Below are 15,864 nucleotides of genomic sequence, written 5' to 3' on the forward strand. Positions count from 1 at the left end.
TGAACTCTCTAATTCTCCTGGCATATATTTTGGTATTTGGCATGGAGTGAAAATCTCATTGCCTTTTCTTCTTCACACTCACATCTGATTTTCTCAACCTCCTTTATTAAATATCCTACCACCCCTTTTTCATTGAGATGCTTTCAGATGCTTACATAGACGTGGTATCATGCTGATAAATACTGTAGAATTGGAAGAAATTTTGCAACTGTCAAGAGCAGAGGGTGTGGAGTTGTAATTCACAGTCTACGGTTGAGTCCACCACTTAGTGAGTGGCTGTGTGACCTTGGGACTTGGTGTAGCCTGTTCTGAGCTTCAGTTTGCTCTTCTGGAAAATGCATATGATGAGAATATTTGCCTCTTTGGTCTACTGTGAACATTGCATGAGGCAAAGCAAAAGAAGCTTTGTCAGACCATGGATCTGCAGGGAGCACTCAGCACATATCAGCTACAATACCTTCACTTTAGAAATCTGCTCTTAATTTTCAAGTTTTTCTTAGCTATTCCTGCCTATTTTTCCTCTTCTATGAATTTGAGATTCATCTTGCCAACCACCTCCCCACCCCTGGCTCACCCTTCTCTCCCAAGTACATCCTATTCGAATTTTGGTTGAAAATCTGGCAAACCTATACATTAATTTGGGAAGAACTGATTTTTATAAACTTCTTACTCAAGAACAAGTTGTATTTTTCTCTCTCTCTCGTTTTCTTTTTTTTCAAAGTTCATTTTTATGTTTCTCATTAAACTTTGTCCTTCTCTTCCTACAGACCTTGGACATTCCTAAGAGGGTTATTGCTAAGTATTTTACACTCTTTGTTTTGTTTTGTTTGAGAATAATATTTTTATTCCACTTTATCTTCTTGCTGGTCGTTGCTACAAAATAATAAAAAAATGTCTATTTAAAATATGTATTTTGCATCTGGCTACTTTCCCGAGTTCTCTCATTTATTCTGAAAGCTCTTCCGTTGACTCTCTCGGGGCTCCTAGGAATGTGGTAGTTTGGTTTCCTCCTTTCCAGAAGTTATACATCTTATTTCCGTTTAACATCTTTGTCATTGTCTTCAGTTTCCAGCCCAGGGCTGAAGAGTAATGGTAAAAGCAGGCATCCTCATTTGGTTCCTGTCTTGGACTGAAATGCCTTCGTGTTCCACCACCAAGCGTAGATAAAGGAAGTGCTTATTTATAGTTTTCTATAGTTTCTTGAGCCTTTGTTTTGTTCTCAGAAATAAGGATTGATTTTTGGCAAGTGCCCTCCCCCCGATGTTTAACAATTATGAACTATTTAAGATACACCAGAAGGTATAAATAAAAATAGGAAGAACCTGCATCTACCCACCCACCACTTGGCTTAAGAAATAAAACATGATGAACCCTGTCTCAATGATCTGGGTCGCCCCTTCACAGTAAAATCCCCTTCTCCTGCCTGGAAAGGACTCTTCATCTGCAATGTGTGTTCCTCACATCGAGGCATGGATAATTTGTTTTCATACTTTAAAAAATGTTATGTAAGCAATTTTTTCCTTCTGCAACTTGCTCATGTTGTATTTTCAAAACTTTGCCAGTGGTTGCATTTAGCTGTAGGTCCTTTCTTTTAACTGTGTGCAGTCCATCTGTGACTATACCATGATTTACCTAGCTACTGTGCTCTGGATGAGGGCTCGAACTTTCTGTAATTGCCCACAGCGATCTGTGCCAGGAGAGGAACTGGCACACCTCCTCGAGCTGATCAGGTGTGGCGAGTCGCCTCCGCGCACCCCCTCCCAAGTGCAGGTGCCCACCGCCGTGCCAGTGCTGGCCGCGTTCAGACCCGGTTCTGCCGTACCTGCTTCCCACCTCCCTCCCTCCCTGAGCCCTGAGGGAGGCTTGCAGACAAGTCTCAGAGCAAGGACCTCCTCCTCCACAGCCATGTTTCCACCACCACACCACCAACACAAGGGTCGCAAAATGTCCTCTGGCGTCACTTTGGGCTTTGGATGTGGTATGCAATCAGGGCTGATGCGTTGTATTTAATTGGTCAATACCCTTCCTTCTTTTTTTAATTTTCTTTTTGGGAGGCAGGGGGCTTTTAGGTCAGGGACGGTTTTGAAGAGTCTGGGCCAGTTGTCTTGAAGTGGGTCCCACAGCTGGATTTGTTGGGTGGTTTCTTCATGATTCGAATCAGGTTGAACTTTCGGGCTAGAACATGGCTCAGGTGGTGTGTCCTCAGCGCAACCCCTTGCCGGGGGTTACCGCTTGGCTAGTGTGCTGCCACCCGCTTGCTTCCCCGTTTTCAGGGTACCTCGCTCTTGACAAGTAATGGGCAGGTTGCTCCATTCACCACCCAGGGACTGGACTGGGTGCGCCGTCCGCGCCGTGCCGTCGTTGCCCCAGCCAGTCCTGACCCTCGCCTCCAATAGCTGTCCCGCCCGTGGCTGCAAAGCGGAGCCTCTCCCAGCCTGTCCTTTGCCACCTGCATGCAGCAGCTGGTGTGCTCCTGGAAACACGAGCCCCCCTTCCCCTAACCGACATCTGTCCTTTGCCCCCCTCGTGTGTGTGGACTGGCATTTTGTGGCGGTGTAGGGTGGTCTCCTGCTTCCCACTTCCGGTACATTCACTCACCATCCCGGGCTCTTCTCTGTGAACTCTGTACCCCCTTTGCTCATTTTTCTCTTCAGCGGCTTGCCTTTCTCCTCACGGTGCCCTGAAGTTCCTTATATACGCCCAACACGGACCTGCATCAGGGATGTGCTACAAATACCCGCTCTTAACACGTGGCTTGTGGTCCACTAGGCTCAAGGCATCTTTTGGCGCAGATGTGGGAAGAGACGGCAGGACCCAGATGCAGTCCCTTGTCCCGAGCCCACGCCACCAAACTGAGACTTAGTAGTGGCCCAGTTGCAGGGATGAGGTGGCGGCTGACAGAGCCCCACATCCCCCCAGGCAGCCAAGGCTGCCCTCCCCCGCCCACACCCCTCTCCCTGTGCGACCTCATGCCTTGTTCCCCGGGGCCCCTTCCTGCCGGCTCCACGGCGCTGCCTGAGTCCAGAGCCCCGCGTGAAGCCAAGAAGGCCTTTAGAGCTCGCTCACTTGGACCCTGTTTTTTAACCGAGAGAGATTCATGTTCTTAAAACTTTCTTTACGCCTGTGGAATTTATCAAACTCTTGTTTTATGGTTGGGAGGTTTTACACCTGGTTTAAGAAATTCCCCTGTTCCGATGCTCTCCTATAGCTGCTTCCTAAAAGTTGTAATGTTTTCCTTCTCAGATTTAGTTCTTCAAACAGGGGGTGGGGGTGGGGGGGCTGATTTTTGGTGGCTGGTGTGAGGAGGTGGTACCCTGTTTTATTTATTCTCAGTGTTGGTCTGTCTGCCTCCGCAATACCCGCCCCCCGACACAGCAGGTATGCCCGTGGCCCTGCACGTGGGCCTGTCTTCTGTGTCCATGTCCGAGCCCGTGGCCCTGTACGTGTCTATCTGGGAGCCGGCACCTCCCCTCACACGGTCTGGGCTGTCCACAGCCCCCTTTCCTTCCCCACGCATGTTAGAATCAGCATGAATTTACATTATGTCCTTGTGGGAACATGGTTAAGTTGCCCTGAATTCATAGATTAATTTAGGGAGAATGAACACTTTTAAGCTATTACTGCTTTCTTTTAGGGAACATATAACAATCTCCAGGTATTGGTGCTTTTTAGATATTTTCAATAAAGTGATTTTATTATCTCTCTGGTTGTCTTGCACATGTTTTGCTAGATTTATCCTTATTATTGTTATGTTTTAACATTTCTGTTGTAAATGATATTTTTAAACACTGTCCCTAACTCTCGATCTTTCTATCTTATGCTCTCGTGTACCCACACAGAACTCTTAATTCTAATAATTCAGAATTGCAGATTTTCTTTTTTTTTTTTTGTAGATAATTATTTGGTTGGGAATAGTGGCAATTTTTTAAGGCACAAGTAGATAAGACAAAATACTTTTCTCCTTGCCCTCCTATTCTCTCTTTTTTTTTTAAAGATTTCATTTATTTATTTGACAGAGAGAGAGAGAGGGCCTGAGAGGGAGGCAGAGGCGCAGAAGGAGAGAGAATCTCAAGCAGACTCAGCGCTGAGCATGGAGCCCGACCTGGAGCCCGATCCCACGACCCTGGATCGTGACCTGAGCCGAAATCAAGAGTCAGATGCTGAACCTACTGAGCCACCCAGGCGCCCCTCCTGCCCTCTCTTTTGTTTTTTGGGAAGTTTTTCTTTCTCGACCTAAAGCTCTGGCCCGGACACCTGGGTTCCCCCCAAGCCTCTGCTCTGTTAGTGACTCAAGAACCACCGCATTAGAGAGGAGGATGTCGTTTAAAACAGTTCTTCGTACTCTTGGTGGCTCAACCTCTTTAAAACAAAGTCAGTCTATTCACGTTTTGCTCTTCACCTTGAGTCAACGCAGTAAGTCCCATTTCCCGTAGAAATTGGCCATTTTACGCAGTTTTCAAGAATACCGTCATGAAGCAGTTTCTGATGCGCTTGTGCCAGTAGCTCTGTTTCGGCTACAGCTGTGCTCTCGTTCGGCTCCTCACCCTAACCCTCCTCATCCGGGCCTTCTCCCTCCCGCTTGCCCATGAGGCTGATGTGGGACGATGTCACCAGCCCTTTTGCAAAACCGACGTCCGACCCTTGAGCTTGTGCATTCACTGGGAATTCCCATCATCTTCTCTTTCCTCATTATCCCATGCTTCTCTTTCCCTGGGTTTCGGTTTCAGGCTTATTTTCCAATTTCTTGAATTAGATGCTTAACATTAGCATTTGGGGGGTCCCTCCCCGGGCTTTTCCATTGGGCCCCCTTCAGTCCCCAGCCTCCTGCTGCCGCTCAGCAGAGCCCAGCCTCCCCCAGATGTGTTCACATTTCTAAACATATGCTAATGAGTTACCTGCCCCCCGCCTCCCCCCCCCCCCATGGGACTTGGCCGCAGAGGGCTGGCCTCAGGCTCCACGTGCTGGGTGCTGGTCTACAGTTGAGGCAGCTCAAGGGAAGGCATCACACGTGCTCCCCGTTTGCAGGAACGGCCTTCCACCAAGGCCCATCTCTGCCGCCTGACTGTCTGGTTCATATCAGCCCCCATCACTCTGGTCCTCCCGGCCCGGCAGCAACGGAGATGTGCTTTAAAACCTCCCACTGAAACCCCAGACTTGTTCGTGTTCCCTGTGGTTGCGGGTGACTCGGGAGCTCACACTGCTCTGCATCTGCACCACTCCAGGGGTCAGGTGGGGGGCTGGCCCTCCTGCCCTTGTGCTGACCAGCTCCCCAGGGCAGCCTCTCAGAACTAGGCAGCAGGTGTGGGGGGTGGGGGATGGAAATGGGGGCTCCGTGGCTCCCACCCCCTGTTCTCTTAAGGTGTCCCCCTTTGCATTACTGCAGTAACGGTCATTGGCTGTTAGTGCACCTGCATACAGGTGTGGCATGTGGAGCGGGGGGTGCATGTATGTGGGGGGCATGTGTGTGCCGGTGAATTGGTGTCTGTTGGGTGTGTGGCTCCATGCGGGATGTGTGTTCATGTGGGGCACGGATATGTGTGTTGGGGCAGGCACACGTGTGCATGTGCTCTCTGGGGGTTCACCCTTGTTGTTGGGGTCCCGCCACCCCATGGCAGACCGCAGGGCACGCTTGCTCTTTCCCTCCACTCTGCAGAGCCTTCCCGGAGGGGCGGCTCCGGACTCTGAAATTCAGCTTCCTCCATGAATACTCCGCTGTGCAAGGCTCTACGTCTTCATCCAATTTTTGTGATTTATATTTTCCATAATTCTGTTTGGTCAGGATTTTCAAATTTATTACACAGTTGTGCACTGTGTTCTCTTATAATATAGAAAGAACGGTCTGTGTTTGCTGAGTCTGCTCTCTTGACACGTGCTTTCCTGCTCCTTTCCTCTGGGGGCGAGAGGCCCCTCCGGCTATGTGCACCCCCTTGTTCCGGACCCTGCTTCTGCCCCCACATTTCCGGGGGACGCCTGTAAGCTCTCCTACTGTGTTCCCGCTCCCCTCCCCCAAGACCCCTCTAAAGGCAAAGCTCTTCTACCCCAAATTGGCTTCAGAGCAGACTCAAGCGGTGGGGGACTGCTCACGGGGGGCAAAGACCCCCGCTGAGGTGGAGAACTGAGGGTCATAGGGGCTTGCAGGGTCGGGGGGACAGATGTGGAGGCCACTGGCAGGCCCGGCCATGTGCCCTGACCCCTGAAGGGGACCCCAGTGTCCCTCGGACCCCCGACTTGCGCTTCTGTCCTCCCTAGCTCGGCCCCCTCCTCCAGTCTGCGCGCCCCCAGCACCCCCCATCCAAGAGCCAGCGCACACTTGGTGGAGGGGAGTCTGCCAGCTTTATTCACAGACCCCGGGAGATGGGGGCAGCCAGGACAGAGACGTGGGGGGTGCTTGGGGGTGGGCCCTGCACCCCCATGCCTGGGGGCCGGATGCTGCCGCACAGGCTGCACGGGCCGAGGGTCTCTGCCTCTGGGAGCTCCTCTGGCTGCTTCACTTCCAGCGCCCGCCGACTTTGCCCTTGGCTGGGGCCCCGGCCTTCTTGCTACTGCAAAAGGAAGCAAGTTGATCTTCAGTGGCTGGGTGTTTGGGCCCCCGGCCCAGCCCCTCCTCGGCCCCCGGCAGACCCCCAGCCCTGGCAGCTCTGCCCACGCAGGCCGCTATCAGGGCGAAACGCCCAGTCTGACCTCAAAGCCCCGGGCACACATTCCAAGCAGCGGCGACTCACCTGTACCTGGCCCGGCTGGGCCTGGGCGCCTTGTGCTGGGACAGTTAGTGTGGTTAGGGGAGGGACCAGAGAGCACAGGACACCCCCTAACCCCGGCCAGGAGCTTGGGCTCCAGGGGCCCCACCTCGGGGAGACCCCAGGCCTGCCAGGGAAGCCGTCTCTGCAGATGGCTATCATCCTCCCAGGGACTGTGGCCTGGAAAGAGCCTCCTAGGTCACAGCCTCCTGGGGCAGGAGAGGCTCTGGACAGTCAGCTACCTTGGTCCCTGACTCTTGGCCAGCAGACCAGGCCTGGTAGACTTGGGGCCTGGGAGGCCTCTGTCCGGCCTTTAGTCCCCTGTTAGAACTGGACCGTGGAGTGGGGGGAAGTCAGCACCTTGCAGGGTGGCCATCCTTAGGATCCTGCCCTGTCTGTCGGAGGCCCTCTGTGCACCAGGGAGCCAGGAGGGAGTTGGGTGCTGGGTCAGGATGCCATGGGTGGGGAACAGGGTGTGTGGGCCCCGGAAGCTGACCCTTTGGGACGACTTCTGGCTGGAGAAGGCCATGCAGTTCCCAAGGCTGGCTTCGGGAGAAGCCCTGGCCCCGGTGGCCGTGCCCGTGGTCCGTCCTGCAGGGGTTAGCCTGAGTACCCTTACACGCATGCACACACGCATGCACACACACATGCACACGCGTGCACACGCATGGAAGGGCTCTCACAAAGCCCGCATCAGCCTCACACAACAGAGCCCAGGGAGGAGGGGGTCACCTTCACTAGTCCCCCAGGGCGGAGGATCCCAGCCCTGGGAGCAGTAAGGGGGCAGGGGCCAGCAGAGGAGGGAAACCCCCGTCCGAGCAGTCCTGGGGACACTGCACCGTGTGGGGTGGGAACGGGCTCAGCGCAGGCTGGGAGGAACATCCCAACACAGGTGGAGCCAGAGCACAGGCCTTCTCCAGACCTTTCCCAGCCGCTGTGCTCATGGGTCCCGCAGACCCCAGGGTGACCTTATGGACTGAGGGTTCATGTTCCGAGGAACCAGAGGCCCCCCCGGGGCTGCAGGGAGACCCATGACAAAGCCCGGGCTTCTGATGGCCTGCGCCAGCTCACCGCTGAGGCAGCTCAGTGTGGGGATGTCCAGGAGCCCCATCTGGCTTTGCCAGGCTCCTGGGGAGCTGGCCCGGGACCGCCCATGTCCCCGCAGTCGGCCTCCTCCTAGGCTCTGGGGTGAGGAGAGGGCAAGAGGAGCCTGCAGGTCCAGGGGTGCGGGGCCCAGGCATGCGGGCTCCAGTGGCCGCTGGTTAGTCTTGTTACTGCTCTGCCGAGGGTCGGTTGCCACCAGGACTGGCCGAAATCGCTGGGCCCGGGGTCGGGCAGCGGCGGCCAGCCCCGTGGGGCCACGTGCCCCGAACAGAGCCCCAGGGAGGGGCTACTCACTGCTTCTGGGCCTGGTCGATGCGGCTCCTGAGGTTGGTGATCTGCGAACAACACAATGACTTACCTGGCAGGCCCGGGCAGGGCCACACGGGTTGTGGCCGGCGTGCCCTTCTTCAGTGGATTCTCGCCGCCTCGCCGGGGCCGCCACGCCCTTACTGTGTCCTGGCTCCTCTGGGTGGAAGACACCAGCCCTCAGCCCATGGGGCTCTTGCCTCTGACTTACTTTTGGTGGCCCGCGCTGGAGACCCGGGCCAAGACACACAGCAGCTCTGGAGCTGGCCACTCACCTGTAGCCTGCGGCAAGATGCGGGGCAGGGGCGTGGGGAGGGAGGCGAGGTTGGCAGAGCCCATGAGTCTGGTGGCTGCTGAGCGACCAGCCCTGCGGTCCCCTGGCTCCCTCCTCCTGACAGCCCGGGCAGAGAGGCTCAGGGAAAGGCAAAGCCCTTCCCCCACCTGCCAGCAAGGACAGCAGGTCAGCCTCAGCAGCCACGGACTGCAGGTGGTGGGGACGAGGTGGAGGCTGGAGGCCGTGCCCACCGCCGCCATCCGCAACGAGCCAGTTTGCCATGCGAGAGGCTCACCGTGCATTGCACACCACGAGCCTGGTCCAGGGTGGACTCTGCCTACTTACAACTTGGCCAGTACCTCCACTCTGGCCCGCATGTTCATGATCTAGAAAGACCAAGATGGTTAACAGGCTGGGCGGGTGGCTGAGGCTTTGGGGCCTTGCTGTGGCTGGGCTAGCCCAGCCCTGGGCCCTCATGGCCCTTCCAGTCCCCCCCGGGGACCCACCATGGGTCGTGCACATGAGTGTCAGGAGGCAGTGGGTCCCTGATTCAACCCCGTGGACCCACTTCTGCAAGCCAGCCCTCCAATCCCAGGGGACCACCGGGAGAGGGCAGTGCTGTCCCTGAGCCTGGACACTGCGGAGCCACAGGGATGTGTGTGCTCGGCGGGGGGGGGGGGCAGCCCCAGGGCCAGTTGGATGGTCCTCCTCCTGGTAGAGGTGAGCAAACTGAGGCACAGAAGGACCAGGCAAATTGCCCTAGGGCATGGCTCTTGAGAAGGAGCCAGGAGTCACTGGACACCCTCTGTCTTGGTGGCCTGTAGGGATGGCCATGGGAGATGCCCCTTGGGTGTGAACTGTCTTCCACCAGGGACTCTGGAGGACACTGAGGGGTGGGGGCCATGCCTCTGACAGGGAAGCTAGAGGTGTTTGAGTCTGCACAGAGCAGGCTGGTTACCAGGACGGCACCCTCTCCCCAGGGCCCGAAGGGCCTCCGAGGGGACAGTATCTGCACGGGACTGCTGTTCTGAGTTGTGAGCCCCTCGCAGGCAACTCTAGGGAGCCACCCCCCACATGACCCAGTCCCAGACCCCTTTCCCAGCTGCCGAGCGGGGACGCGTGGCACCCTTCTGCCTGCTCTGACCGAGGAGGGGACAGCTCGGGGACCGAGCCCGGGGCCCCCAGGGGCTCTGAGGAAGCAGATGTCTCTGGCGGACACAGCTGGGACCTGGCTTTGCAGAGAAGGCTGTGAGGGAGGCCACCCCGGTGCCTGAGAAACCTACTGCTACCCAGGGTGGGCTTTCCACAAGCCCCAGGCAAATCGGAAACTGGACCCCGAGACTGCTCAGCCCTCTGCTCTCCCTTGCGGCCCCTCAGAGCAGGGCCGATTGCTTGGGGGCATGGAGGCGGGCTCAGAGGGTGCCCCCAGCCACAGTCCCTGGCAGGGTCCATGAGGACAGCCAACATGGGCTTCTCAGGCCTGAGGCTGTGGGGACTTGGGGAGGCGGTGGCCCCCAGTGGGCGGCCAAGCTGCAAGGTGTCTGCACTCACATCATATTTCTGGCGCTTCAGCTTCTCCCCAAACTCGAACTTGTCGGTCTCCAGTTTGTAGAGGGTGTCCCAGAGCTCCTTGGCCTTGTCCCTGGGAGGGTGGCAAAGGTGCGGCTTGGCTGGGTAAGCCCTGGGAGGCAGGGTCCAGGCCACCTGCTGTCCCCCTCTGGCCACCATGGAGAACCTGCCCAGCGGCCTGGCTGCCACCCCTGGGCCGCGACACCTGCCTACCTCAGCTTGTCCTCGCTGAGGTGGTCGATGTTGAGCGGCTTGCGTCTCTCTGCTAGCACCTTCTTCTTCATCTCCCGGGCGGTCTGCTTCTTGCCTCTCTTCTGGTCGGCCTGTGGGGACACAGCAGAGCGGCCTGGCCTCAGGAGGGGAGCACCGCACGGCTCAGTGGCGGTGGCTGGGTGTGCTGTCGGCGGCCGTGGCTCTGAGGCCCGAGCTCACCTTGGCCAGGTAACTGCTGTAGTTGGCGCCCATGGAGGACAGGGCCTTCTTCTTCTTCAAGTCGTCCTCTGCTCTCCTCTTGGCGTCTTCCTCCTCCCTCCGGGCTTTCTCCTCCTGCGGAGACCCCGTCCCCAAGGCCCTCAGTGCTGGGCCGGGGCAGCCCCCAGCTCCCGGGCAGGCTTCCAGGACCCACCCTGGGCTTAGCACTCTCTGCAGGGGCTGCGGGGCATGGGGACCTTAGCCAGGGTCTCCGGCCCCGACCGGTGTCAGGGGGCTGCTCAGGAAGAGGAGAGGGAATCTGCTCTGGTCACTGGCTTGGGGTCCGGGGTGGGAGAGGGGACATGGGCCTCACCGCCAGTCTGTTCTGGCGCTCCCTCTCCTTCTCGGCACGGATTCTCTGCTGCTCAGCTCTCTCCGCACGGCGCTTCTCCTGCGGCCAGAAGAGCAGGAGCAGGTCAGCCCAGCCTTGCCAACCGCAGCGCCCCCCCGCCAGAGTGCCCGGCACCTCCACCCCCACCCGCAACTGCCCCGACTCACTATCCTCTCCTTGAGAGCAATCAGCTCCTCTTCCTCCTTCTTCCGCGCTTCAAAGTGGCTGTCGATGAGCGCCTGGAGCTCCATGAGGTCCTTGTTCTGACGCTTCTTCTGGATGTCCTGTGAGTGCAGGAGGCCCCTTCTCTCGAACCTCATCTTGCCTGGCCCACGGTGCAGCAGGTGGTCCCTTCCTGTGCTCCAGGAGGGACACCCTGCCTCCTCTGGCCACCGCGAACTCCGAGGGTGGCCAGGGACCTTTTGCCCTCGCCACGTCCCCGCGGCTGCTGCCCTCCTGAGGACCAGGGGCTGCCCAATCCCTTAGCTCCAGTGCAGGAATGGTGCCCTCCCCATGGGTGAGTCTAGGCCCTGCACAGCCCTGAGGTCATCAGCACCCCCGGGATGGACTGGCTCTGGCTTGGCTCTGTTGTCATCCCCAGAGATGTTCCGAGTGGGCCAGACAGAGAGGGAACTGGTGAGTGAGGTACTTTGTTAAATAGATGGATGGATGGATGCATGGATGGGTGTGGATAATGGATAGATGGACACATGGATAATGGGTGGATGGATGATGGATGGATGATGGATGAGTGGGTGGGTGGGTGGATGATGGATACATGGGTGGGAGAGGAGGGAAGACAGATGTCTCACACTGAGGGATTTTCCTCTGGTCCAGAAATAAATTAAGGCAGAATTGCCTGCAACCAGGAAGTGCTAGTTCTGGCTGCTTGAGAGCAGATGACCTTCACAGATCTGGAGCCTGAAGGCTAGGGGTTGGAGGGTGGAGGCCGTGTTGATCCGGGTCCCATAAACTTACATCAAAGTCTACTTTCTCCCCTTCCGGGATCTTAGGAGCAGTGAGTCTGAAGAAGAGAGAGGCTCGTGAGCGGGGGCAGGGGGAGACCCTACCAGGGGCCTGGCCCTCCTGCACTCCCACCTGGGCACCCAGCTGCGGACACACTGCCTGACCTTTATTCTAGTCAGATGTATAACCCTCTGTCCCCAGTGTGGCCTGACCCCTTTGAGAAGGTTTCAGTCTCTTCACGTCTCTCTGTTTTACCAACATCTGGACATCGAAAGGGCTGTTTCAGCCCCGTCTGATCAGGAAGGGCACTCTCCCTTTCGTTCTCAAACAAAGAAATGCAGCTAGGCCAGGCCAGAGGCAGGCTGGTCACTGCAGGCCCCCGAGGGGTGTTGGCCTCTGTGGTCAGGAACAGCTGTCTTGACCCTTTGCGGGTCTCCGACCCCTCTTGAATCTTTCCTTCTGGGGACCCAAAGGAAGGGGGCTGGGCAGAAAGCAGTTTGGGGAAGAAACGGGACCCCCGGATCCGGTCGGCCGTAACCCGCCATCAGCCCTGGGCCCAGCCCCCGTGCATTCCAGATGGAGCAAAGAGTTAAAACAACAACAAGGTTTTTTAAAACAAGCCACAGAAGGACGTGGAACTGAATATGGACCCAAATGCTGGAACGGGAGAGGCTTTCCTAAGCTCAGAAGCACCAGAAGGTCCCGCTAGGGGAAAGATAGCCAGACAACTCCACGCAAATGAAAAACTTATGTATGTGAAAAAAAAAAAAAAAGCAAAAATTGAAAGGGGAAAAAAAACCCCAGCCCAGACTAGAAAAATATTTTCAGCAAGCACAGAGAAGACTTATATCCTTGTGCAAACCGATGGCTGAGAGCACGTGGAGACGTCTCTGCCGTTAGATAAATGGGCAGGAGGCACACGCTGCCAAGTCTGGGGAAGAAAGGCGGCCAGTTAGCAAGCACGCGGGAAGGCGCTCCTGGAGCCATCCGAGGCGTGCGGACCAGAGCGGCCCTGAGAGGCCCCCCTCATCCATCAGTGTCCCTGGGCGCGGCGGCAGCGTGGGGCACAGACCCGCTCACGTCCACGGCGGAGCCTGCACTGGCACGGCCCCCATGGAAAGCAATTTGGCAGCAAACGTCGAAAGCCTGAAGAACGTTCATACTCTTTGACCCAGTAATTCCAGTTCTGGGAATGTGGCCTAGGGAAATAACCCGAAAGACAGAAAATGCTTTCCACCCAGCATTATTTATGATAGTAAAATATTGGGGAAGGCCTTAATGTCCTGCAGAAGAGGAACGGTTAGAAAAATTATGGTTTGTCCAATTGATGGAATATTATGTGGCCATTCAAAATATTTAAGAAGACTATGTAAAAACACGGAAAAATACTTATGAATAGTGCTAAATTTTAAAAAAGCAGAATTGAAGTTTGTATAGACAGTATGATGTTTGAAAAACAGCTCAGAGTTTAAATCTTTTTTTCCGAGCCCTACGCACGGAAAGAGTAGGAAGAAGTAGGGCTTTTATTCCTCCCTGCGCCTTCCCGCAGTCTGGCTGGCGGGCTGAGAGAGTTATAGACGGTTTTTTTTTTTTTCTTCATTGGACTTTTACGTATTTTCCAAATTTTCTTTAATGAGGTGTTTTATTTTCATAATGAAAACACAAACATTTTTTTAAAACTAGAAAATATCTGGGACCCAGCAGTGTTATTTAAAATTGCTGAGAAATAAAAGTGCAGGGGCTGGGGGCGTGCTGGCCGGACCCCTGACGCGCCGCAGTGCCCGCGGACCCCCGAGGGCGTCCCACACGGGGGGCACAGCCCCGGCGCGCTGGTGCAAGTCCAGCCGGACAGCGCGGAGCGCAGGAGGGACACTCAACTGGACCGGGGTGGGGAGTCACGCACCGTGCGCTTGCAAGTGCTCGTCGAACACAGAAAAGTCAGGGTCGTCAGGTTAAAAAACAAAATCTCTGAGATGCTCACAAGTGGGTAAAACGTGGGAAAGACCCTCCAGATGAGGACGACAGTGCCCCAGAGGACCCAGGGCCATGAAAGATGGCGGGTCCACTGGTGGTTCTGTTCTGAAGGGGCCACGGGGGCAAGACCCTCCCTCCACCCGCCTCTCAGGGCCGCCTCTCGGCTAGGGCCTGGGGGGGTTCCCATAGCAGGCCGGCAGCCACGGGGGACCAGGGAGCCCCCCTCTCTCTGTCCCGTCTCCCCCAGCCCCCACCCCCCTTCTTCGTGGGCCCCCCACCTCCTCCCACAGGGAGTCCTCCTTGCCTACACTGGACAGTGGGGCACAGCCACACCCTGCTGGGCCCCCAGAGTTCATCTGTGCTCCTTGCTGGGGAAGAAGCACCCAGGTGAACTCTGCTCCCTACCTGTGGGGGAAGGCACCAGCCGCCCCAAATAATCCCATTTTCATCAGAGGCTTTCGTCAGACACCTAGAGCTTTAAATACCAAATCAAGGAGCAAAGACGTGGCCACCTTCTCTCAGGGGTTTGGGGGTGTACCCTCTACAGAGCCCAAATGCATTGTCTTCTGTGGGACCCCAGTTTCCCAGGTGACCTTGGTCCTGGTCCCCCGCCCCCCCTCAGCGTCCAGCCCTGCCCGGAGCCCACATTCACCTGGGTCTTGGCTTCTCCTCTGGTCACCACGGCGCCAGCATGGGGAGAGCGAAGAGAAACTCGGTGAGTGGGGTGGCCCCCTCCTGCCTACAGGCCCCTGGGGGCTGGGGCCTCCCGCCCGCACGCCCACCTGCTTCTCCCTCTCCAGCTGAGCCTACCAGCCATGCTCCTGTCCTGCCAGCAACAGGAAAAGGTCCCTGTGGGCTCCCAGGAGGAGAGCTCAGGGCACGTGGACCAGGACGTGGCCAGGAGAGGGAATGCGGGACGAAGGAGGGATTGGAAACCAGAGACACAGAGTCCTCAGGGGCCAGGCAGGGCAGGGGGAAGGAGGAAGGAAGGTGGTCTGATGGGAGGGGGCAGAGATGGGGACTGAGGGGGAGGGGAGGATGCACCCCTTGTCCAGGCCCTTGGTCTGTAGGCCGGTCTCCACTGACCGCCCCACTTCTGTCTGGGGCAGAAGTGTGCAAGGGCTGGGCTGCAGAGCCCCGTGGCGGACGCCCTGTGGAACAGCAAGGCCTGACCCCGGGAAAAGGGAAGGAAAACAAGGCAGGTGAGGGAGAGGGGTGGGGAGCCAGGGGGTCCTCTCCATCTCAGGGTCTGTCCAGACACAGCCTGGACCCTCCCACAGCGGGCCGTGGGGCCCAGGCTGGATTGCCCCCAGGGGTGAGGGCACTCCTGACCTCCCTGCAGAGCCTTAAGAGGCTTCTCTTCCTGAGGCTGGATGGGCCCCCCAGCTCTCCCTCCACCACCTCCTGGGCCCTGCCGTGTGGCGGTCCATGTGGGCCTCCAGACCTGAGACGAGCCCCCGCCTGCCTGCATGATCCTGGCTGCCCTCATGTGGGGGTGCTTCCTCTGACCACCCCCACCCCCAGGCCTCGGAGAGGTCCTGGTTGGCCGGGTCACAGCCTGGGGTCCACACAGCCTAGCAAGGTCTTGCCCTCAGCCCTCGGTCTCTGCTCTGGGCCCTTGGCCGATCTGAACCCAAGGAGGCCTGGCTGAGAACATGTGTTGGATCTTCTGCACTCCGTCCTCTGCCTGCGGGAGCCCGGGCAGGGGCCTGGGGGGCTGCTGCACATGCACTGGGTGTGGCCCCCTTGGCTCCCCTTGGCTCGGGTTCCCCTGGGTGCTCAGGAGCCCGCCACATGCCCACTGACAGCACTTTGGCCACTTAGCAAGTGGGCTTGATGTCACCCTCTCCCTGCACTTTGCGGGGGGTGGGGGGCTGTGAGCATGGGGAAATGGAGCAAGAAAAAGGGGTGCTTTGGGAGCAGGAACCTGACAAAGGGGCAGAAGGAAGGCTTGGTGGGGAAGAGGGGCGCTGCTGAGGTGTGCTTGCCTTCTCTGGGGGCCGAGCTGAAGCGGTTCCCGGGTGCAGGGGGGCGTGGGGGGCGGCCGAGAGCCGGAGAGGGAGCCCGTGGAAGGAGGGGCCGCGTTGCAGCACTCCTGCAGCGGTGGCTAGCGGCGGGGGCGGGGGGGGCTG

General features: G+C 57.4%; 1 protein-coding gene across 1 annotated transcript; it reads right to left on the bottom strand.

Moving 5' to 3' along the window:
- Positions 1 to 6,310: 6,310 nt before the first annotated feature.
- TNNT3 (troponin T3, fast skeletal type) lies at positions 6,311 to 14,557 on the bottom strand. The gene is made up of 10 exons (XM_027579120.1): positions 14,543 to 14,557; positions 14,385 to 14,403; positions 11,771 to 11,816; positions 10,960 to 11,076; positions 10,775 to 10,852; positions 10,423 to 10,536; positions 10,204 to 10,313; positions 9,973 to 10,063; positions 8,136 to 8,176; positions 6,311 to 6,542 (listed from the first exon to the last, which is right to left on the bottom strand). The coding sequence occupies exons 1-10, from the start codon at positions 14,547 to 14,549 to the stop codon at positions 6,488 to 6,490; spliced, it is 678 nt and encodes a 225-aa protein (XP_027434921.1). The 5' UTR covers positions 14,550 to 14,557; the 3' UTR covers positions 6,311 to 6,487.
- Positions 14,558 to 15,864: the final 1,307 nt, after the last annotated feature.

Source organism: Zalophus californianus, chromosome 11, assembly GCF_009762305.2.
Source record: "Zalophus californianus isolate mZalCal1 chromosome 11, mZalCal1.pri.v2, whole genome shotgun sequence".
In the NCBI taxonomy this organism is placed as follows: domain Eukaryota; kingdom Metazoa; phylum Chordata; class Mammalia; order Carnivora; family Otariidae; genus Zalophus; species Zalophus californianus.

Bases quoted from the DNA above. Each gene is read 5' to 3' on its own strand.
- TNNT3 (XM_027579120.1), bottom strand. The intron at 11,077-11,770 runs GTAAGTTTATGG...CTGCACTCACAG, and splicing joins GGGAGAAAGTAGACTTTGAT to GACATCCAGAAGAAGCGTCA. The intron at 10,853-10,959 runs GTGAGTCGGGGC...TTCTGGCCGCAG, and splicing joins TTGCTCTCAAGGAGAGGATA to GAGAAGCGCCGTGCGGAGAG.